The sequence below is a fragment of the Mirounga leonina genome, unplaced genomic scaffold (genome assembly GCF_011800145.1).
Source record: "Mirounga leonina isolate KUSES-001 unplaced genomic scaffold, KU_Mleo_1.0 Mir_179, whole genome shotgun sequence".
Classification (NCBI taxonomy): domain Eukaryota; kingdom Metazoa; phylum Chordata; class Mammalia; order Carnivora; family Phocidae; genus Mirounga; species Mirounga leonina.
In genome coordinates, this window is record NW_023270466.1 from 3,895,439 (window position 1) to 3,919,896 (window position 24,458).

General features: G+C 38.4%; 1 protein-coding gene across 8 annotated transcripts in view; it reads right to left on the bottom strand.

The window, feature by feature from the left end:
* Nucleotides 1-24,458, bottom strand: part of TUT7 (terminal uridylyl transferase 7) — a 66,527-nt gene that overhangs the window by 34,722 nt on the left and 7,347 nt on the right. For 7 of the 8 annotated variants that reach the window (XR_004682770.1, XR_004682771.1, XM_035024422.1 and 4 more), the window contains 8 exons: nucleotides 24,310-24,426; nucleotides 23,630-23,807; nucleotides 21,951-22,039; nucleotides 20,175-20,226; nucleotides 19,379-19,448; nucleotides 18,465-18,591; nucleotides 16,644-16,763; nucleotides 2,456-2,593 (listed from right to left, as the gene is read on the bottom strand). Coding sequence is in view for 6 of the 8 variants with exons in the window: in XM_035024422.1 (XP_034880313.1) it covers nucleotides 2,456-2,593; nucleotides 16,644-16,763; nucleotides 18,465-18,591; nucleotides 19,379-19,448; nucleotides 20,175-20,226; nucleotides 21,951-22,039; nucleotides 23,630-23,807; nucleotides 24,310-24,426 (891 nt within the window). In the remaining 2 variants the exon portion in view is untranslated. Of the gene's footprint in view, nucleotides 1-2,455; nucleotides 2,594-16,643; nucleotides 16,764-18,464; nucleotides 18,592-19,378; nucleotides 19,449-20,174; nucleotides 20,227-21,950; nucleotides 22,040-23,629; nucleotides 23,969-24,309; nucleotides 24,427-24,458 lie in introns of those variants that run through there. The other variant, XM_035024426.1, reaches the window with a different exon arrangement.

Sequence of the window (24,458 nt, forward strand, 5' to 3'; positions counted from 1 at the left end):
CGCTGCCGCTGGAGGGCGCGTTTACACTTACACACACAAAAATGGGAGGCAGCTATAGGCGGAGAGCAAAAGGCAAAACACTCCTTTCATTTGCTCTGAGAAGCTACATACGCTCACTGAATCTGCCAGGGACAAATGATTTTAAAGTCAACTCTTTTTTTTTTTTTTTAAGGTTTATTTATTTAAGTAATCTCTCTGCCCAACGTGGGGCTTGAACTCATGACCCTGAGATCAAGAGTCTCATGCTGTTACGCCTGATAGAGCCAGGCTCCCCAACGTCAAGTAACTCTTGACATCAGAAATTGATGCAGGGTTTTACATTCACTGACTCTTGACAAACTGGAATATACTGTGATGGACTATACTGGAAGGTGCACAGGACCTAGAATATAAACAAGAGAGTCCAAATACTGACTCTGCCACTTCATGGCTCTTAGCTGCTCTTGGACTTAGCCTCTTCACTCTCCGTCAGAGTGACAGCATAGTGGCTAACAGAACTGGTTTTGCAATGGGACACTTTAGGCTTGAAATCCAACTCTGCCATGTACTAGCTGCGTATGATCCTGGCCAAGCTCTATGCTGTCTAAGGCTCAGTTTCCTCATCTGAACAATGGGGATTACAGTACCCACCTCAGAGGGTTGTTGGGAGGACTGAGTGAGAGAATGTCTGTAAAGAGCTTAGCACAGTGCCTGGCACACATGTTCAAAAAATGGTCGCTATCATTATCTGCAGAGTAGGGATGGTACCACCTATAACACAGGATAGTTATGAGGATTAAATGAGAAACAAGGGAAAGTATCCGGCGGATTTGGTTGCTCTCTGTATTCTTTCACTTATAGTCTTTCAAGTACAAGAAATCCATTTATCATTGAAACATAATGTCACAACTGTAAGATGCTCTTGAGGGGTAATCCAGCTCAACTCCCTAAGTTACAAGAGAAAACTGAAGCCCAAAGAGTTGACATGACTTGTCAAAGGTCCCACTGCTTGTCAGCGGCAGAACGAGCACAATGTGTCTCGATCCCGGTATCTCGCCATGCAATCAATCTCGACCCTATCTAGGTCTTCATTTCTGAAGTGGTAGCATGACTGATCTCTCCAAATAGCACAAAAATGTAAACATCAAGTATTTGCTTGGGCTTACAGCAACAGCTTTTCCTTCTCTAGGTATACGAATCTGTTGCACAACATACTTTATTATACTGAGCTTCAAAACAAGTGGTATAGTATTTTATTAATCACTAAATCCTGACCACAAGTATTCTGTCAAGTACGATAAAGTCATCAGGTAGATTTACAAAGCAGAACTGCCTGAAAACGGAAATTATCTAGGTCCCGAACACTGTAGTTGAGGACACAAAGAAAACCCCCAGAAATTGAAAGCCTCATTAAATTTCACCTCTTTATCCATAAGCCTTATTCAGCATCACTAATGGCTCTTAAGCATCTCACTGAGATGACTTGATAATACCACAATATGGAACTTACAAAACCTTGGACATATCTACACTAGTGGTACTTAAGCTGTTTTTCATTATTGTTTTTATTCTTTTAAAGTAGGGAACGCTTTCTTTTTCAAAAACAAAAAAATGGCAACTAACATTTACTGAGAGCTTACCACTTGCTTGGCACTGAGTTAAGCATTCTAGAAGCCAATGACCCTATGAGAGGGTACCAATATCATCTCCATTTTTAGGTGAGGAAACTGGGGCCCAAGAAGATTAAGTCATTTTCCCATGGACACACAGCCAGGACGTGGGAGAGCTGGGATATGAATTCACAGATTCTGGCTCCACAGCCTGAACTCTTCTCCACTACTGGAACCCCAAGTAGAAAAGAGAAGAAAGTGGTGGTGTTCTGGTGGCAACAGGGGTTGAATGGCACCACTTCCCTTCTCTCTCCAGCGCTCAAGGATTCGAGAAAACACAACTGGAGAATCTATGATTCACCACCATTTCCCCATTTTAAGCATGGACCTGAGGAGCGACAGGACTTGAGTAGAGCGAGGACTAGAATCCTGGTCTCAGAAGTCCTTTGCGGGTATTGCTATCATTTCATCCCAGAGAGTTACGGGGAAGGTTGTGGGGTCAGGGCCCATACACCAATTTGGGGCAGATTCCTATTCTTATTTCTAGTATAATTACATTGCTCAGTTTTGTTTGAAATTTCAATGGCAGTTCTTCCCTTGTGCATAAATTTCCTGCCTCCCCCTAATGGTACTGATGAGGACACTGAAATACATTATATTGAATACTCCTTCACTGTGGATTCAGTGATCTGAATTTTACCTTCTCTCATTACTTGTCTATTTCAAGGACTGAACAAACTAGGGAATGAAATATCCATGAAAGAGTTTAGTTGACAGATGAAAGGAGGACTGATTAACTCACAGACTCCACAATTAACAATGAAATCAAATATAAATGGCAAAATGAACAATGAGAGAGAACAGACCTGTCCCCTTTTAACAGGTACTTCTTTTGGTGTGTCTGCATCCCCGGCGGCATTGTCAATGTATTCCCAGACCACGGTGTCTTTTTGAACATCTTTAAGGTTGAAGTTCCCTAGTTTGTTTAATGAGAATCCTTCGATCTAGAAAAAATTAGACATATACTATTATTATGAGGTAGAAAGGATTTTATAGCAACCAGAGTGTATTAACCCTGGAAGAAATGAAAACACAGCCCACTGAAAATAGAAAAGGTATCAGTTTATGGACTGAGACATCTGTTAATTTAAAAATATTTTTTAAAAGTAAAAAACAAGGTTTTCACTTGCAAAAGAAATGGTGATTTTGTGAGATAATTCTTTAGTGAACAGTCTAAGAGAAGGTAACACAGCCTAGGCCCAAAGCCACGGGTTCTGGAGTAAAACTGCACAGGCCCCAACCTCACCTCCCTTGTGGAGCTGTGAGACTTTCAGTCAGTACCTTCCTCCTGGTCTCAGGTTTCTGTAAAAACGGGTTACACTAGAACTTCCCCTATGAGATAGTTGTGACATGAAATAATGGACACAAACCACTGACACAGCATATGGCACACAGGGAATGCTCAATGTGAGAAACCATTTCTATTGATGCTGCTGAGATGCCAGTTGCTAAAGAACACAGTCTGGGCTCAAAAGGTCTAAGAAATGTGGAACAAAGTTGAACAGATTTCTTTATTGTGCAGGGGGCTTGATCATAGCCTTTAAACTGGTTAATGTAGCTAATGGGTCATGGTGTGGGGTGTGGATGCGGTATCCCGTTTCTCAAATGTATTTCCACGTCAGATGGGACTACTTTTTTGGTTTAGTACACAGAGTGATCCTTCTAAAACATAAGCCAACATTTCATTTTACCTGCTCACAATGGTTTCCTTCTTACTCAGGATAAAATTCAGTCCCTTCCAGGGCCTAGGTAATCTGGCCCTTTGCCACTTCTCTGTCCCATCTTCTCGATACATCCTCCTGGCTCAGAGTGCTACTCCCTCTGCTTTAAAAGCTCCTCCCCTAACAACCACGGAGCCACACTCCCTGGCTGGCTTGTACTTTTAGGGCTCCACCTAAGAAATCCTCGCCCACCCTCAGGCTGCAAAGATTTTTTTTCCTTTTTCTTCTGGGAATTTGATTATTTTATTTTATTTTATTTTGAGAGAGAGCGAGCGAGAGCATGAGTTGAGGGAGAGGCAGAGGGAGAAGGAGTGACAGATTCTCAACTGAGCAGGGATCCCAACAAGGGGCTCGATCCCAGGAGCCTGGGATCATGACCTGAGCTAAAGGCAGACACTTAACCGAATGAGCCACCCAGGTGCCCAGGGAATTTGATAATTGTAACTTCTACATTTAAATCTTTGATCTATTTTGAGTTAATTTTGATGGATGTTGGGAGGTTAAGGGTTGATGTTCATATTTTTTTTCCTTATGAGTATCTAGATTCTCCAGGATCAACTGTTGAAAAGACTTTCCCCCAATGAAATGCTTATGCACTTTTGTTGAAAACAGTATCAATGCTTCCAATCCACAGACTTGGTATGTCTCTACATTTATGTATGTTCTTATTTAATTTTCACAGTAATGTTCTATTGTTCATGTTGGAAGTCTTACACAACTTTTGTTAAATTTATTCTTAATTAGTGTATGTTTTCAAGCAGCATTATATGGCATTTTTCAAAACCATTTTTAAATGTTGCTAATATATAAAAGTACAAATTTTTTAGTATATCATCTTTGTATTCTATGCTCATACTAAATTTAATTAAGCTCTAGAAGTGGTTTTGTAGTTTTCTGAGGATTTTCTATGTAAACCATCATGTTATCCAACATAGAGAAACTTCTACTCCTTCCTTTCAGGTCTTTATGACTTTTTATTTTCTTTCCTTATTGTAATGACCAGGACTTCCTTTAACTATTTGGATAGGCAGTACCTACTGCCAGGGACCTAATCAATAGGGACATTAGTAAGATGTCGGAACTAGAGTTCAGAATGACGATTTTAAAGATACTAGCTGGGCTTGAAAAAAGCATGGAAGATATTAGAGAAACCCTTTCTGGAGAAATAAAAGAACTAAAATCTAACCAAGTCGAAATCAAAAAGGCAATTAATGAGGTGCAATCAAAAATGGAGGCTCTAACTGCTAGGATAAATGAGGCAGAAGAGAGAATTAGTGATATAGAAGACCAAATGATGGAAAATAAAGAAGCTGAGGAAAAGATAATGACTGGATCACGGGGGCAGAATTCAAGAGATAAGCGATACCGTAAGACGAAACAATATTAGAATTAACTGGGATCCCAGAAGAAGAAGAGAGAGAGGGGCATAAGGTATATTGGAGCAAATTATAGCAGAGAACTTCCCTAATTTGGGGAAGGAAACAGGCATCAAAATCCAGGAGGCACAGAGAACCCCCCTCAAAATCAATACAAATAGGTCAACACCCAGACATCTAATAGTAAAACTTACGAGTCTTAGAGACAAAGAGAAAATCCTGAAAGCATCTCGGGACAAGAGATCTGTAACCTACAATGGTAGAAACATGAGATTGGCAACAGACCTATCCACAGACACCTGGCAGGCCAGAAAGGACTGGCAGGATATCTTCAGAGCACTAAATGAGAAAAATATACAGCCAAGAATACTCTATCCAGCTAGGCTGTCATTGAAAATTGAAGGAGAGATAAAAAGCTTCCAGGACAAACAAAAACTAAAGGAATTTGCAAACACAAAACCAGCCCTATAGGAAATCTTGAAAGGGGTCCTCTAAGCAAAGAGAGAGCCTAAAAGCAACATAGACCAGAAAGGAACACAGACAATCTATGGTAACAGTCACCTTACAGGCAATACAATGGCACTAAATTCCTATCTTTCAATAGTTACCCTGAATGTAAATGGGCTAAATGCCCCAATCAAAAGACACAGGCTATCAGATTGGATAAAAAAACAAGACCCATCGATATGCTGTCTGCAAGAGACTCATTTTAGACCCAAAGACACCCCCAGATTGAAAGTGAGGGGGTGGAAAACCATTTACCATGCTAATGGACACCAAAAGAAAGCTGGGGTGGCAATCCTTATATCAGACAAATTAGATTTTAAACCAAAGACTATAATAAGAGATGAGGAAGGATACTATATCCTACTTAAAGGGTCTATCCAACAAGAAGATCTAACAATTGTAAACATCTATGCCCCTAACATGGGAGCAGCCAATTATATCAGGCAATTAATAACAAAAACAAGGAAACACACGGACAGCAATACAATAATAGTGGGGGACTTTAACACCCCCTCACTGAAATGGACAGATCATCTAAGCAAAGATCAACAAGGAAATAAAGACTTTAAATGACACACTGGACCAAATGGACTTCACAGATACATTCAGAACATTCCATCCCAAAGCAACAGAATACACATTCTTCTCTAGTGCCCATGGAACATTCTCCAGAATCGATCACATCCTAGGTCACAAATCAGGTCTCAACTGGTACCAAAAGACTGGGATCATTCCCTGCCTATTTTCAGACCACAATGCTTTGAAATTAGAACTCAATCACAAGAGGAAAGTTGGAAAGAACTCAAACACATGGAGGCTAAAGAGCATCCTACTGAAGAATGAATGGGTGAACCAGGAAATTAAAGAAGAATTTTAAAAATTCATGGAAACCAATGAAAATGAAAACACAACTGTTCAAAATCTTTGGGATCCAGCAAAGGCTTTCCTAAGAGGAAAGTATATAGCAATACAAGCCTTTCTCAAGAAACAAGAAAGGTCTCAAATACACAACCTAACCCTACACCTAAAGGAGCTGGAGAAAGAACAGCAAATAAAGCCTAAACCCAGCAGGAGAAGAGAAATAATCAAGATCAGAGCAGAAATCAATGAAATAGAAACCAAAAGAACAGGAGAACAGATCAACGAAACTAGGAGCTGGTTCTTTGAAAGAATTAATAAGATTGATAAACCCCTGGCCAGACCTATCAAAAAGAAAAGAGAAATGACCCAAATGATTAAAATCATGAATGAAAGAGGAGAGATCACAACCAACACCAAAGAAATACAAATGTAAGAACATATTATGAGCAACTATACGCCAGCAAATCAGATAATTTGAAAGAAATGGATGCATTCCTAGAGATGTATAAACTACCAAAACTGAACCAGGAAGAAATAGAAAACCTGAACAGACCTATAACCACTAAGGAAATTGAAGCAGTCATCAAAAATCTCCCAACAAACAAATGCCCAGGGCCACGCAGCTTCCCAGGGGAATTCTACCAAACATTTCAAGAAGAATTAATACCTATTCTTCTGAAACTGTTCCAAAAAATAGAAATGGAAGGAAAACTTCCAAACTTGTTTTATGAGGCCACCATTACCTTGATCCCAAATCAAAGACCCCATCAAAAAGGAGAATTACAGACCAATATCCTTGATGAACATGGATGCAAAAATTCTCACCAAAATACTAGTCAATAGGATCCAACAGTACATTAAAAGGATTATTCACCATGACCAAGTGGGATTTATCCCTGGGCTGCAAGGTTGGTTCAACATCCGCAAATCAATCAATGTGATACAATACATTAATAAAAGAAAGAACAAGAACCATATGATCCTCTCAATAGATGCAGAAAAAGCATTTGACAAAGTACAGTATCCTTTCTTGATCAAAACTCTTCAGAGTATAGGCATAGATGGTACATACCTCAATATCATAAAAGCCATCTATGAAAAACCCACAGTGAGTATCATTCTCAATGGGGAAAAACTGAGAGCTTCCCCCTAAGGTCAGGAACACAGCAGGATTGTCCACTATCACCACTGCTATTCAACATAGTATTAGAAGTCCTAGCCACAGCAATCAGACAACAAAAAGAAATCAAAGGCATCCAAATTGGCAAAGAAGTCAAACTCTCACTCTCTGCAGATGATATGATACTTTATGTGGAAAACCCCAAAGACTCCACTCCAAAACTGCTAGAACTCATACAGGAATTCAGTAAAGTGGCAGAATATAAAATCAATGCACAGAAATCAGTGGCATTCCTATACACCAACAACAAGACAGAAGAAAGAGAAATTAAGGAGTTGACCCCATTTACAATTGCACCCAAAACCATAAGATACCTAGGAATAAATCTAACCAAAGAGACAAAGGATCTGTACTCAGAAAACTATAAAATACTCATGAAAGAAATTGAGGAAGACACAAAGAAATGGAAAAATGTTCCATGCTCATGGATTGGAAGAGCAAATATTGTGAAGCTGTCAATGCTACCTAGAGCAATCTACACATTCAATGCAATCCCCATCAAAATACTATCCACTTTTTTCAAAGAAATGGAACAAATCATCCTAAAATTTGTATGGAACCAGAAAAGACCCCGAAATAGCCAGAGGAATGTTGAAAAAGAAAAGCAAAACTGGTGGCATCACAATTCCGGACTTCAAGCTCTATTACAAAGCTGTCATCATCAAGACAGTATGGTACTGGCACAAAAACAGACACTTAGATCAATGGAACAGAATAGAGAGTCCAGAAATGGACCCTCAACTCTATGGTCAACTCATCTTTGACAAAGCAGGAAAGAATGTCCAATGGAAAAAAGACAGTCCCTTCAACAAATGGTGTTGGGAAAATTGGACAGCCACATGCAGAAGAATGAAACTGGACCATTTCCTTACACCACACACAACAATAAACTCAAGATGGTTGAAAGACCTAAATGTGAGAGAGGAGTCCATCAAAATCCTAAAGGAGAACACAGGCAGCAACCTCTTTGACCTCAGCCACAGCAACTTCTTCCTAGAAACATCACCAAAGGCAAGGGAAGCAAGGGCAAAAGTGAACTATTGGGACTTCATCAAGATAAAAACTTTTGCACAGCAAAAGAAACAGTCAACAAAACCAAAAGGCAACGGACAGAATGGGAGAAGATATTTGCAAATGACATATCAGATAAAGGACTAGTATCCAACATCTATAAAGAACTTATCAAAAGCAACACCCAAAGAACAAAGAATCCAATCAAGAAATGGGCAGAAGACATGAACAGACATTTTTCCAAAGAAGACATCCAAACGGCCAACAGACACATGAAAAAGTGCTCAACATCGCTCGGCATCAGGGAAATCCAAATCAAAACCTTGATGAGATACCACCTCACACCACTCAGAATGGCTAAAATTAACAAGTCAGGAAAGGACAGATATTGGCGGGGATGCGGAGAAAGGGGAACCCTACACTGTTGGTGGGAATGCAAGCTGGTGCAGGCACTCTGGAAAACGGTATGGAGGTTCCTCAAAAAGTTGAAAATAGAGCTACCATACGATCCAGCAATTGCACTACTGGGTATTTACCCCAAAGATACAAATGTAGGGATCTGAAGGGGTACGTGCACCCCGACGTTTATAGCAGCAATGTCCACAATAGCCAAACTATGGAAAGAGCCAAGATGTCCATTGACAGGTGAATGGATAAAGAAGAGGTGGTATATATATACAATGGAATATTATGCAGCCATCAAAAGGAATGAGATCTTGCCATTTGCAATGACATGGATGGAACTGGAGGGTATTATGCTGAGCAAAATAAGTCAATCAGAGAAAGACATGTATCATATGATCTCACTGATATGAGGAATTCTTGTTTGTTGTTATTGTACATTCAAAACTTCCTATCTAGTGAGTTAACTTATTTTTTCTTTTTATTTATTTAATTATTATGTTAATCACTATACATCATTAGTTTTTGATGTAGTGTTCCATGATTCATCGTTTGCGTATAACACCCAGTGCTCCATGCAGTACGTGCCCTCTTCAATACCAATCATCAGGCTAACCCATCCCCGCCCCCCCCAGAACCCTCAGTTTGTTTCTGAGTCCATAGTCTCTCATGGTTCATCTACCCCTCCGATTTCCCCCTCTTCATTCTTCCCTTCCTCCTATCTTCTTCTTCTTTTTTTTTTAACATATAATGTACTATTTGTTTCAGAGGTACAGGTCTGTGATTCAACAGTCTTACACAATTCACAGTGCTCACCATAGCACATACCCTCAACAATGTCTATCACCTGGCCACCCCAGCCCTCCCACCCCCCACCACTCCAGCAACCCTCAGTTTGTTCCTGAGATTAAGAATTCCTCGTATCAGTGAGATCATATGATACTGTGTTCTTTCTTCTTTTCTCATGAGTCTATCAGGGGCTTATATTACTGATCAAACAGTTGGCCTTGTTTTCTCTATTGTTAGTGTATTTTCTCCTTATTGATTTTGCCCTTAGCTTTAATACTTCCTTTCTTCAAAAACTTACTTTGGGTTGGGACACCTGGGTGGCTCAGTCAGTTGAGCATCTGACTCTTGATTTCAGCTCAGGTCATGATCTCAGGGTTGTGAGATTGAGCCCTGCCTCAGGCTCCTGCTCAGCCTGAGTTGCTTGTCCTTGTCCCTCCCCCTCTGACCCTCTGCTCATGCTCATGCTCTCTAAGATGAATATATAAAATCTTTAAAAAAATAAGAACTTACTTTGGGTTTATGTGGCTCTTTCATTTCTGGCTTCTTGTGAAAATTTAGGTTACTGACTTTAGACCTTTCTTTTAAATTTAAGCATTCAAAGCTATAAATTTCCCTGTGAACACTAATTTAGCTGCATCTCACAAATTTGGATGTACTGTGTTTTTATTAAAATTTAGTTCAAAATATTTCTAATTTCCTGTGTGATTTCTTCTCTGACCCATGGATTATTTGTAAGTACACTGTTTAGTTTCCAAATAGATATGATTTTCCTACATATGTTGCCATTATTATTTCTAATTTAATTCCACTGTGGTCAAAGAATATATGATTTCAATCTTAAAATGCATTGAAACTTTTTAAAACAGCATATGGTCTACCTTGATAAAAGTACAATATGCATTTGAAAAAAAAAAAGTGCACTCTGAAGTTGTTGGGTGTAATGTTCCACAAATATCAACTAGATCCAGGTTGTTGTCAATAGTGTCTGTCAAGGGACGCCTGGGTGGCTCAGTTGGTTAAGCAACTGCCTTCGGCTCAGGTCATGATCCTGGAGTCCTGGGATCGAGTCCCACATCGGGCTCCCTGCTTGGCAGGGAGTCTGCTTCTCCCTCTGATCCTCCCCCCTCTCATGCTCTCTCTCAAATAAATAAATAAAAATATTAAAAAAAAAAAAAATAGTGTCTGTCAAATCCCCTAAATCTTCACTTACGTTTTGTTTAGCTAATACATTAATCACCTGCTGAGGGGGTGTTATAATTTCTTACTCTGATGGGATAGATTTTGTCAATATTTGGCTCATGTTTTTGGTGCTCTCTTAATAGACACAAACATTTAAGATTGTTTTGCCTTTTTGATGAATTGACCTATCATAATGAAATGTCCTTTTTTGTCTTTGGATAACATTTCTTCTCTTAAAATTGATCTCATCTGATATTGTAGAGCTTTAGTTTGACTTTAACCCCCCCCCCCAGCTTTATTAGTATAATTCACAAAAACTGGTATATTGTATATATTTAAGGTATATAATCTGATGATTTGATATGCATACACATTATGAAATGATTAATTAATCACTAGTTTCTGATGAGTAGTTGGCCAAATCATTGTTCATTTAGGTAAGGTGTTTCTCTGCCTGCTTTTAAGTTTTGCTTTTTATTTTTGGTTTTGACTATCATGTGCTCTCCATGCTTCTCTTTGAATTTATCTCATTTGAGGTTTCTTCACCTTACCGAGTCTATAAATCTCTTTTATCAAATTTGGGAAGTTTCTGGCTCTTTTCCTGTCCCATCCTCTTAATCCTCTCCTTCTGGGACTCAAATTACCCATAGGTTACATTTTTTTTTTTAATTGTCCCTAAGTCCCTGAGGTTATTTTTTCCAAATATTTTTCTTTTTCTTCTCCAGATTAATTTCTATTCATCTATTTTCACTTTCACTGACTATTATGTCACCTCCATTCTATGTCCATCCAGTAAACTTTTTATTTAAAAATAATGTATTTTTCACTTCTAAAATTTCCACTTGCTTCTCTACATTTTCTATTTCTCTAGCTGATACTTCCTATCTCTTCATTTATTGCAAGTATGTTTCCTTTATCTCATGGAGCATACTTATTAATAACTTTTTTTTTAAAGATTTTATTTATTTATTTGACAGAGAGAGACAGTGAGAGAGGGAACACAAGCAAGGGGAGTGGGAGAGGGAGAAACAGGCCTCCCGCAGAGCAGGGAGCCCGATGTGGGGCTCGATCCCAGGACCCTGGGACCATGACCTGAGCCGAAGGCAGACGCTTAACGATTGAGCCACCAATAACTCTTTTGTGTTATTGGCGCCCAATAACTCTTTTAAAGTCTTTCAGAGTTCCCATATCTGGGGCATCTTGGTTTGGCAACTGGATTTCTTTTCTCTTTTCCTTTTCTTTTCCCTTTTCCCTTGAGAGTGGGCCCCATTTTCCTTGTTCTTCGTATATTGAGTAATTTTAGATTGCATTCTGGATACTGTGATCCTATATTGTATTATGAAAGTTTTGGATTCTTTAAGTTACTCCAAAACATGTTGATACTTTTGTAGGTAATTAACTGGACTACATAAACTGCAGACTGTCTCTTCTCTGGTGGACGGCAATTCTGATCTCAGTTCATTTTTCTAAGGCTTAGCCTTAAGCCTGTTTTTAGTCTGCTTTACATATGTGTTTTGGAAGTGTGTCATTAATTTTGGAAAATTCTGTCATTATTCCAAATTATTTCTTCTGTTCCTTTCTTTTTCTTCCTCTGATACTCCCATAATACATACAACTCTTAGTAATTGTCTTGCACTTCTTAGGTATTCTGTTCCATCTTTTTTTTTTTTTTCATTCTTTTTTTTATCTCCTTGTTTTTCAGTTTGGGAAGTTTCTGGTGAAGAAAGCATGATTCTTTCCCCCCACCTGTGTCCAACCTACTGATGAATCCATCAAAGGCATTCTTCATTTCTGTTACAGACTTTATTTCTAGTATTTCCTTTTGATTTTCTTAGAGCTTCCATCTCTCAAGTTGTGTTACCCATCTGTTCTTGCATGTTCTCCATTTTTTTCCATTCAAGCCCTTAGCATATTAATCCTAGTTGTTTTAATTTCCTGGTCTGATAATTCCAATACTTGCTCTGTCTCTTTAAACTATGTCTTTTTGCCTTTTAGTATGACTCGTAATTTTCTTGTTGAAAGCTGGATGTAGGGGTGCCTAGGGGGCCCAGTTGGTTAAGGGTCTGCCTTCAGCTTAGGTCATAATCCCAGGGTCTTGGGATCGAGCCCCACATGGGGCTCCCTGATCAGCAGGGAGCGTACTTCTCCCTCTGCCTGACATTCTGCCTGCTTGTGCATGCGCATGCTCTCTCTGTTAAATAAATAAAATCTTAAAAAAAAAAAAAAGCAAGCTGGATATATGTACTCGGTAAAAGGAACTGAGGTAGAAAGGCCTTTAGTGTGAAGTTTTATTTATTAGGAGTTAGGCTATGTTTACTGATTGTTGTAGCTGTAGATGTCAAGAGGCTAAAACTTTCTCTGGTGTCCTTGTTTTTATCTTCCCTGTTGTTTTTGGGTTTCCCAAAAGATTTCTTGTGAACTGAGGTCTTTCCATTGTAACCCCGTTTTATGCAGGAGCCCTAACAATGTGGTAAGGTCTGGGGGAGGGGAAGCATTCTGTAGTCCTCTATGATCAGGTGTCAGTCTTTTAGTGAGCCTGTGGTCCTGGACTGTGACTTTGACAAAGTGCTTTTCAATCCTCCCCACCTAAGACAGGAAGGCTCAGGAAAGGGGATGGAGTTGGGTATTTTTCTTTTCCCCAGGTCGGTTAGGCCCAGGTAAAAAAAAGTTTCCCTTGAAGGCAGGTTTTTGTTTAGGAGAACAGCATGCTCTGGGCATACTTCAAAATGGTGGCTTTTTTCCTCACCCTGCCAAAAGCACAGGGGGATTTTTTCTTGGATCTTCACCCTGAGAACCTGGTGGGGGTTCCTGGGGTAGAACCTGTGAAATCATTGGGAGGTTCCCTAAGGCTGGGGCCCCTGCTATTTTTCACTCTCAGGCTTGCCCAGACTGAGCTTCCAGAACCACAGTCTAAGCCTTCCTACCCTGGTATTGGCTCTGTTCCTGGGCTTCTGCTCTAACAAGTTATAATTTGCTGTATTTGCCTGTCTCTCCAATTCTGGGGGCAGTGGCTTTCCCTGTGACCTCAACTCTCTGATGGCTCTAAGAAGAGTTGTTGATTTTCAGTTTGTTCATTTTTTTTTTTTTTTCTCTTTTTGTGAAGACAGAATGATGACTTCCAAGCTCCTTATAGGACAGACTGGACTGGTTCGGGAGTTAGTCAGAGACATGCTGAGTTTACACACAGAATTAAGGGTTCCACTTCTCAGTATCTTTCCCCCGGGTTTTCCCCCTTTATCTGGTGGCCCTAGTTCCTCTGGCCAGAGAGAGGACTGGTTTTGCTATCAGAGGTACGTGCCTTTAGGGTAAAGCCACAGAAGAACAGAAACTCGCTATGTGTCGGACACTTGCTCCAAAGTTTGACTTCTCTCCAAAGTCTGCTTGTGCTTGTTCAGTCTCCAGAGCCTTCACGTTGTTGTTTTCTTGTGTTTTGTTGAGAATTTATAGCTGTTATTTATACAAGGATCACTTGGTTAGGAGGTTGTGCCTCCACATCATAAGTAGAACTTGACTTTCCATTGAGGGGGAAAAGAACTACAGTTGTTCTCCTGCCTTGGTTCAGGAGCTTTACATTCATGATCTCATTTCAGAATTTTTCAGAGGAGGACTCTGAGGCTCAGAGAAAATAAATAACTTGCCGAAGGTCATAAGGATATGTGTAAGTGACGAAATCTGGAGGAATTGTAGGGCTAGCAAACTTTAGACTACTCTTCTTTCGACTATATTAGCTGGCATCCTTCATGGGTAAATAACTGCTAAAAGCTAAATCTATATAATCTAAAATAAGACAGATGCCAAAGAATAATACTAGGAGACTAGTAAAATATTGTTGTAGGGATGAAAGATGCTGAGAGGACAGGGTTAAACCAATTCATCAGTCACAACTTGTTATGATTAACTTTTAGTCAAATCAAAGTCTAATAACAATACATGGGAGTAAAAGGTCAGCGAGGACAGCCTCCAACATGGAAGAGGTTGGCATAGATTGGCTTAAGAATCTCTGAAGAGAGATGAGGGCACAGAGGCATGATATCCTAAACTTCTTGACCAGGAATTTCATCTTATTCATCTGTGTATTCCCTTCAGAGCCAGGTAAAATGACAAACATACACAGTGCTTTAAAGATTTTGAAGGAATTAACAGTTTAGATACTTTTATAAACATCATTTTGAAATCTTCAATGCATTTTGTACAGAAATAATGATGTAAAATTTCTGGTACCAATAAGTGAATTTAATTAAATAGTGAATTTAATTTCTTTTCCCACACTTGCTTTATATTTCTATGACTCTAGCAGAAGTTTCTAGCATTTACTGGTAAGACTTTAGCATTGATGCCTGATGAGTTTAAAATACTGAAAACTGTAGATCATTTTGGTTCTGGCAGTAGAGGGTGCCTTATTTGATGACAGAATTCAATCCATTTTTGTCCACCACATACCTGTTTCTGTCATTAAATCTTAAATGAACAAATGGTGTAATCAAAAGCAAATTCAATGTCACTTTAGAGAATGGCCAGTACCACTGCCTAGAATATACTGGCCATAGAATAGGGTATTCATAAGCAAATCCTGAGGAGAACCACATCACCAGAATAGAAACATCCTTTTTCCTGCATCCTCACATCAGTGACAGCTGACTACTCAGAGGTGACCAGGACACCAGAAAATGTAGATCTCACTAAGACAATAGTGAGTATGGGAACACATACAAAGGCCCTCTTGGGCACAGGAATCTAAATGGTTTGGTCCCATCCTAAACTCCTGTCTCTACTGGATTAAAGTGAAAGGAAAACCTTAAAGACCTTCACAGGCCCTTCTGGGTCTGATGGGAAGGGTTATTTATCAGCTAAGGGTTGACTATTCTCTCTTCTGTCCACCAGGACAGCTATCTAGCAGACACCCGCTGGGGCCTTGTATTCTTTCATTTCAGTACCACAAGCACAAAGAGAGTGCCCTTCAGGCCACTGGGACGCACAGCGGACTGTGATCCGTCTGCCAGGAGAGTTTACGAGGGGCTCATTCTGCTTTGGTCTTTGTTCCTAGGACCCCGCAGATAAAGGTCCTTGCTCAATACTCATAAGAAAAAAAATGTTCCCTATAATCATGTATTTTTGATATATACTCATAGTTAAGCTACTGCTGTAGAACAAATCCTCCTTAAATGATGAGAATCCTGTGTACGGTAAGAAGAAAGGTGGTTACAATACCATATGTGCCAAAATAAGCTTTTTACCAAGTGAGACTTTTTATACATTAAGTATACATACAAGATTTTTATCAAGAAAAACACCTAGGATTTAAAAGTGAGGTTTCCAAAAGGATGAGAAGAGTATTATTTTGACTTTGAGATAGAGACGTCTTTAATCCTACTATTTGAATAAATCAACTTTAACTTATGCAGAAAGAGTGGTCATATTACTGAATTCTAACTCATCTTAAACACCGAAATATTATTCGAGAGGTGACGACAACATTCTGCAACTTGCAGAACAACTAGCAATCTCAATACTTCTATTTTCTTTTGTTTCACAGGGAATGGGGAATGCAGAGAGCTCAAAGACTAGAAACAGAAAGTAAGTTACAGCAACCAAATGCTTCATACAGTCTGTCTGGAGGTGACTTGTAGATTTAAGTATCTAATTATACCCAGAGGAAGTATGTACCAAAGGATAAATTTAATTCAGGTTCACATTGTCTTGTTTAAAACCCTCAGGATCCTATGTGTTTCGCAAATTAAGAGCTTTTTCAGTTTAGAAAAGTAATCCTATCCCCAGCAGAGTACACACCAGCATCTTGTAGGCAAATACACTAATATTTCAGCAGTGAGAGGCATGAATATTCATACTAGTAGGATAAATAAATTCATGTCCATTCTGGCTAAGTTTTTAGATTTTGAAATTATGCATAAGCAATTGTGGCCCTGGAATAAAATTAGTATCAGATATATAAGCAAAAAAAGTTTTATACCCATGATCCTAGATAAACAGGCAGAAGAGGTTCTTTCCTTTGTTGAAGAAAGAAAATAGCCATCAGGGCAAACACATAAGGCGGCAAACCTCCTTCTTCAGGGCGATCTATACTGCAAAGCTACAAATGAGAGAAAAAAAGGATAAGCATTCTTTTGTACCAACCTATCATTTACATATTTTGTTCTAAAACCTTTTATAAAATACCACAGTGACAAAAAATAAAACTTCCATAAACTTTTGGAGCAATGACATATTGTGATGGTGTGTGGCAACTTCAATTTCAAATTTTTAATCTAATATTTGTTATTTCTTTTTTTGACATCCATAGCAAATCCACTCAACTTGGTTAAAATGCTTGTTAGTGAAATGAAAATGATGGTTCAATCCCAAGTGCAAGCCAACTGGCTCTGCTCAGTTCAATGGTCTGAACCTACATCTGAACCTACTGCCTTGAAAATTCATGCTTTGCCCAGAAAGGTGATTGGGGAAAGAATGTAGGCAAACTCATTAGCACCAACAGGAATAACAATTTTTTTTTTTAAAGATTTTATTTATTTGACAGAGAGAGAGATAGCAAAAGCAGGAACACAGCAGGCGGAGTGGGAAAAGGAGAAGCAGGCTTCCCGCGGAGCAGGGAGCCCGATGCGGGGCTCGATCCCAGGACCCTGGGATCATGACCTGAGCCAAAGGCAGACACTTAACGACTGAGCCACCCAGATGCCCAACAGGAATAACAATTTAAAAAGCATAGCCTACTTAGTGATGAAGTGGGAAGCAGCTTTCAGAGGACAGTATATTGTAATTATCAATTCACCTGGTTAAGACTGATGCAATCCTCTGCTTATCCTGGACCGGAGCAATAGGAACTATATATTGTTACTGCTGTACCTTTTTTTTTTTTTAAGATTTTATTTATTTATTTGTCAGAGAGAGAGAGAGGGAGAGAGTGCATGCACGCAGGCAAGGAGAGCGGCAGGCAGAGAGAGAGGCAGGGTATCTCAATGCAGGGCTCGATCCCAGAACCCTGGGATCATGACCTGAGCTGAAGGCAGACGCTTAACCTACTGAGCCACACAGGTGCCCCTGTTACTGACATAATCAGTAAAGCTCTAGCTTTTCTCTCTAAAGTACCTACACAGAATCTCAATTTTATAATCATCATGGGACCTTAAGTTTTAAGGAAATACTAAATGCTCTAATAAATATGGAGAAATATAAGTATGAGCAGAGAGTGGCTTCCATTTTTTGGATTCTCTGGGTACATAATTAGAAATGGTATCTCTCGGGGCGCCTGAGTGGCTCAGTCGGTTAAGCGGCTGCCTTTGGCTCAGGTCATGATGCTGGGGTCCTGGAATCGAGCCCCACATCTGGCTCCCTGCTCAGTGGAGAGCCTGCTTCTCCCTCTCCCTCTGCCTACTTGTGCTCTCTATCTCTCTGTCAAATAAATAAATAAAATCTTTAAAAAAACAAAAAAAAGAAATGGTATCTTTCCAACTTTCCTGTGCCTAAGAAGTATGCTGGGAAACCAATTAGAATGTAAATTCTTTGGGCCATATCCTATATTTGACCCACAAATTTGATTTTTAATAAGCACTATAAGTCATTTTGATCTTTTCAGCGATACTGTTACAGTGAAACAGAAACACTAAATTTTCCTTTCTGCAGATATTAAAATTTCTGTTCCGATACTCAGATGCCTACTCTCTTCATGTCTATAAATAATGCATCCAAACGTTTAAGATTAACCAAGCAAAAAATCAAAGCATACTGTTTATGCATACATAGAATGTGCTCACACATTTAAAGAACTCAAACCTACCTTTGCCCAGTATCTAAAGGCAATCACCAAAGGAACCAGCTTTGATTCAAGTTTTCCAAGGGCAGTTAAATGGTTTGTCGTCAAACAAGCATTTTCATTTCCTGCACTCACTTTACAAAGAAGACCACTGGGGGGGTGTGGGTAAGGGGTGGAGATGGGAAAGAAAAAGAGAAAGATAAAAAGCATTACACAGGTATCAATAACTAATTTGCACTGATAATAAATATCTTCAAAATGAAAATAAAAAACTCACAAAATCTTTATGGGTCATTTAGGTCATTGCATTAAGAAAAAGATAGGGCAGCTATTCTCTGAGCGAACTTTATTTTTCAGAACTAAAACTGTATTTTCATACATTAAAACTATTTCTGGGGGGAAATGAAAATTAGGAAAATACTGTAAAATGGTTCAAATGGGAGTAGGAATTCATCTTTGTAAAAAGTAAAGGAGTGTTTTCCCAAGAGTTGGAGGAATCTGCCTAATGAAGAATCATTACAGCCTACAAACCACCCATGTACTATGGTGATGGTAATGCTTCCAGATGGAGGGAAACACACATGGGGGAATTCACACTAATTGTTACTCAGCATTGCTAAAAATGCTGCTAAAAAGCATGGCAAAGTAAGGTGGCTACAGCAAGTAACCCTTTGATAAAGTTGTTTTTTACTGAAATGAAGTGGGTCAAAATGCTTCCTTCCTCCACTGTTTCAAATAATTTTATTCTTTTTAAAATAAAACACCTTCTGCTCCTGCATCAAATGCCAAAAGTATAGAGAGAATGCTAACAGTGAGCCTGTGAAATTAATCACATGAGGAGCTTGCTATTCTAGAAACTGGACATTAAGATGTAATAAAGTACATGTGCTCCTGGCAAGTTTCTATTCAATATACAAACAGCTTAAAGAAACAGAGACCTTTGCTTTTCTCTGCACACCACCACTGGCACTCTAGCGTGGAAGTCTGCATCCACATCAATAAAAGAGTCTGAGGAAAGAAGAAAAAATATTAAGTAGGTTAATTAAACCTCTGTTTAAAAGCAGAACTAGATGAAGTACAAGTTGTGACTTAATCGGTTCGGGCTTTTGAAAGAGGATTATGAAATAAAGCTCTGAGATGACTTGAAAAGGGAAACAGTATTATGTACAACAATCAAGTAATCACATTAATTTAAAACCCTTATTTTGCAAAACTCACATTTGATTAGAAATGACTACATTATTGAATCAGAATATTTAAGTGTTATGTGGATAAGGAAATTAGAAATGTGGATGGGATATATTCAAGAACAAAACTGCTGCAAAAGCTACTAAAATATCTGGGTTCATAATACATTATTGGCTGAAGTAAGAAGAAATGTCTGAATGTTTCATTCAACCCAAACAAGAATGATGGGAAAGACTAATTCATGGGATGAGACAGTTTAATGAGGCCTATGGAGAGCATAAAAAGTCATCAAGTCCTAAGCCAGATAATACTTTGGACAACTGATAACCTTAACCAGGAGCAAATATTTGGGGATTTATTAATCAGGGTTGGGTCACACCTATTTATCGTATTAAACCACAGAATGGTTTTGTTCGAATATTACCCACAGAAATAATTAAAAGACACATGACTTCCCATTTTCAACGTCTGACAAATAAGATATATCCAAATTATAGACAAAAGAAAAAAAATTAAGAGCAAAACGTGGAAAGAATTTGGCCTTACCGCTGTTCTTTAAGCATTCTTGAACAAGTAAGAGAACATCTGGCTGAGACATCTAGGAAACAAATCAATGAATACATCACTAATCCATAAGTACTGTTGTTTCACTGAGATAATACACGGTCATCTGAAGTTATCCAAACTCCTTTCCAAATTAGAAAGCACACTGCTACCCCAGTAAATAAATTAATCATTATGCCATGTGCACACATTAGTCAGAGACAGAGATGAATGCCAAATGAGGGAAAGCGACCTGTTACAAAGTTAACTCCTGATTAATGAATTCCTGAGGTAATCAGCCTCTCCGCAAATCTCCAAGACACAAAACTGTTCATATCACCTCTCACTCTAAGACTACTTCAACAGATTGCTTGCTGGTCTCCACTTCAGCCTTGCCTCTCTCCAATCCTTGCTCCGCATAGGAACCACAACCATTTAACATCATAAATCAGACCTAGGTGTGCCCCTCCTTAAAACTCTCAATAGCTTCCTACTGCCCTTAGGTCACAGTGAAACTCTTTACCAAGGCCCACAGATCCTGCATGTTGGGTCCTCAGTTCTAATCTTAAAGCTGCTTCTTTCTCTTGGTCCCTCCACCATGGCTATACAATCATCCATTCAGCTCCTCAACTAGGCCAAGCTCTGTAGGGATTTAGGGTGATTGCAAACACTGCTCCCCCTGCCTGAAACACTCACCCTTTGTCTTCCTGATTCCTTTTCATTGTTAAGAGCCTAGAGTCAATGTCATCGCTTCAAAGGGGACTTCACGACCGCTGGATCTACACATCCCCTGATCTTTTCTGTCACAGAACTCTGTTTCCCTGCATAGCCCTCATTATAATTAACCATATATATGTAATTACTTATCTCCTCCACTAGGTATGAGTTCCACAAGGGAGGAATCCTACCTGTTTTGTTCTCTGGGATCTAGGATGGTGCCTGGCACACAACATGGACTCAGTGAGTATTTGCTAAATTAATGACGACACCAAAATAACTGCTATGCTGGTAAATTACTAATAAAAATTTGAAGGTTAAAAGACGAGTAAAATCTGTTGGTCAGCTGACCACGTAGCTGTAGCAGTCATGGATGGCAAGGAATGAGAGGCTGTATGACAGAACATCTGGGGGTGGTGCCCAAGAATCTTCTTTATTATTTTTAACTAGCAACCTAGGCAAAGGGGCATAACCATCTGCAAACTGGCCTGGGGAACCACCATCGGATGAACAGATGATCTACTAGAGTGCCTTCCAGAGTCAAAATTCTGACTCAATGACATCTTTTTCAATCACATTTAAACCAGAAATCAAGGCTAGGTGTGGTTCTTCAAAAGCATAAATATTTTAATAAAGTAGGCGTATAAAAGTGGAAACTTAGGAGCAAATGGAGCTTTCAGGTCACAAATGTTTCCATGTCCACACTGTTTAAAATCTGAAATCCTTCTATGACATTGGAAAGTTGACTTTACCAAGATAATTTAATCTTCTCAAGTTAACAGAACCTAAAAAGCCCCATCAGAGTCACATAGTTAGAAAACCAGCATTTGAAGTAAATATAAAAGATCTCTAGAGTAAAAGAAGTACAAAAGTCTGTACAGTATTAAAAGAAATGCTCTAAAATCGAAGGTTGGCAGAAGAGCATGGAACTGGAAATTTTAGGGGAAAAAGCTATCACTTATATTATCTTCAAGTATCTAAATATATTCGTATATAGCTCACATTTGAAAAAAAGAATTTCCATACCACTCTGAAAATTCTAACATTTTATTTTGTACTTACAATGGCTGGAAATTGAATGTCGATATTTACATCTGAATTTTTGAAACCCAATCTGCTACAGGATGACCCATATAATCTCAGAGAACAATCTGAAAAAAAAAATTAAGTCATAAATAAGGTGAAATTTCTCGAAAGTCATAACAAAACACTGCTATTTAAGAAATGGAACCATCAATTAAAACTACGCATGAAAGTAACATAGTATTCAAGTCTGGCATAAATAAACAAAAAGGAACGGTTGACTCTTTGGCTTTTGTCTTCATTTTATTTTATGTAACAGGGAAGGCTGTGTTGTCTGCAGTTTATGTTAACAGCTACTCTTTCATGCCAATTGTAAGACATGTTTAAAAAAAAATTCTAAATTATTTTATATTTTGTGCAGAAAATACTATTTGCAAGGATTTTCACAATGTGAAAGCCAAAAACAGATGCCTGACTTTGTCTTATATTTATAAACCTGATAGTATACTAAAGAGTTAATGCAAACATTTCACCTTTTAGAAAACACACATGTGTAATTTACTATAAAGGTCATGTTTCAGTAAAATAATCATAAAAATGACCGTCAGCATAAAGTTACTTTTCAGTATGATTATGAACCAAAAAAACCTTAACATAATATGCTCTCTTTAGGAAAACTTTTGCAAAATAATTTTAGTATCACTGATATAACTTAAAATACTAGGCAATAAGCAATTCACTCTTCAGAGGAAGATGTATGTGTGTGTGTGTGTGTGTGTGTGTACTGCCTATATTTATTTATGGCATTTTCCCCCCAATGTTTTACTATTACTGTGCCAAAAAGTTATCTCCTTCCTATCAGGGGATTTTGTGGGGTTTTTTTTAGGTTTGTTAAGTCAAGTGATTTCTTTGAGTTTTAACAGTTTTCCGTGACAAAGTATATTAAATTTTATAATGGAAATCTATAGCAAAAATCATTGACATTACAAATGCCTTTCTGGGAACTTGTCTATAACACAAAGGATGAGCTATAGATATAATGAAATGAACAGATTCTTGCTCTTTATTTTTACGAAAGTATACACAAGTATGAATGATATGCTATATGAATGCTTTTTCAGTACAACAAATAGTTCTATGGGTGATATGGTGATAACCTTTGAATAGTGATTCCAATCCTAACTGTGGGTTAGAATCACTTGCGGAGCTTTCTAAAAAAAAAGTTTTCTGTGGCTCCACAGACAGAACCTGGAAAATTAATCAACAGTACACAAAATCTATTACAAAATAGGTTCAGAGCTCATTTTAGATGTTGCAATTCTTTTTAAAAGTGGTTAAACAGAACCTTTTTCGGACACAGACAACCTGAGAATGACTTGAGTATACTTTTTATTTTAATTCAAAATGTTGCATCAATTTGAATAGGTAGGAAGGTAAACAGGTAGATACACAAGAGTCCCACAGTGCCCCCATAATCTGGAACATTTAATTTAAAGTACATGTGTAAAAGGAAATTCATAATGAAGACAGGCTTAATGACAGTGCACGTAAAAGTCTTTGTTACCTTGGGGGAAAGCCAGAAGAAACAAAAACACACAAAAAATTAAGAGCTTCAGGACATGGTAACTCAATTTCTATTAGATGAAAATTACTACAGGTTGGAAAAATGCATGAGGCACTTTTAGGTAGCTAAATAGAAAAACAAATCTAGAAAATACCTGGTAACTTGTGTTGGAACACATTTTCCATGATACGTTTAATTTCTAGTCTCTGTTCCAAGTTCTCATTGTGTAAGCCAAACTCCTGTACCACTCTGTCAATGGCAATACCAATTGCATTTATCTGGGAGGGTGTAGGCGGGGGTAACGTAGTGAGCAATTCTTCCTCTTGCTTCTCCTTTTAAGATCAATATTGAGATTAAAAATGACTCACACAGTTTTTACCTTCTACCATTCCCTGAGACAACACTGTAGAATGTTCTGTAGAATATTCTGGAATATTTTTCTTAGCTCTCCCTCTCACCTTAGCTGTGTTAGTCTTCAGTTCATCAAACACTTCTTTATGCACATAAAGTGATAAAAGAAGGCAAAAATAAGGAAAAAGTGCAGGGAAAGAACATTAAAAGCAGCAATGACAAATTATTTGCTTTATTGTTACTGGCATAAGGGCATATACTGAGATCCTATCAATGACTTCACTCATCCTATACTGTTCTTAATGAAATTCACAAGACTTCCCAGCAAAACATATCTGACCAATGTATTTTGGCTAAAATAAATTCAGTAATATATGTAGTGAAGTTATTAATATCATAGCCTTAAAGAGAGGAAAGTTGCAAAGATGACAAGTAAAAAGAACTGACAATTAAACATATTTGTTTGGGTTACATTAAACTTACCTTAATGTTTTTCTTGTGCCTCTTCTCTTTGATATGCTTATGGGCAAATGCAATGGATTCAATTAAAACATCACAAAGTTTGCAGGTGTACTTAGCTGTAGGGTAGTTTCTTGGTCGCTATAATTTGAAGAGATTTAGAGAGACATATA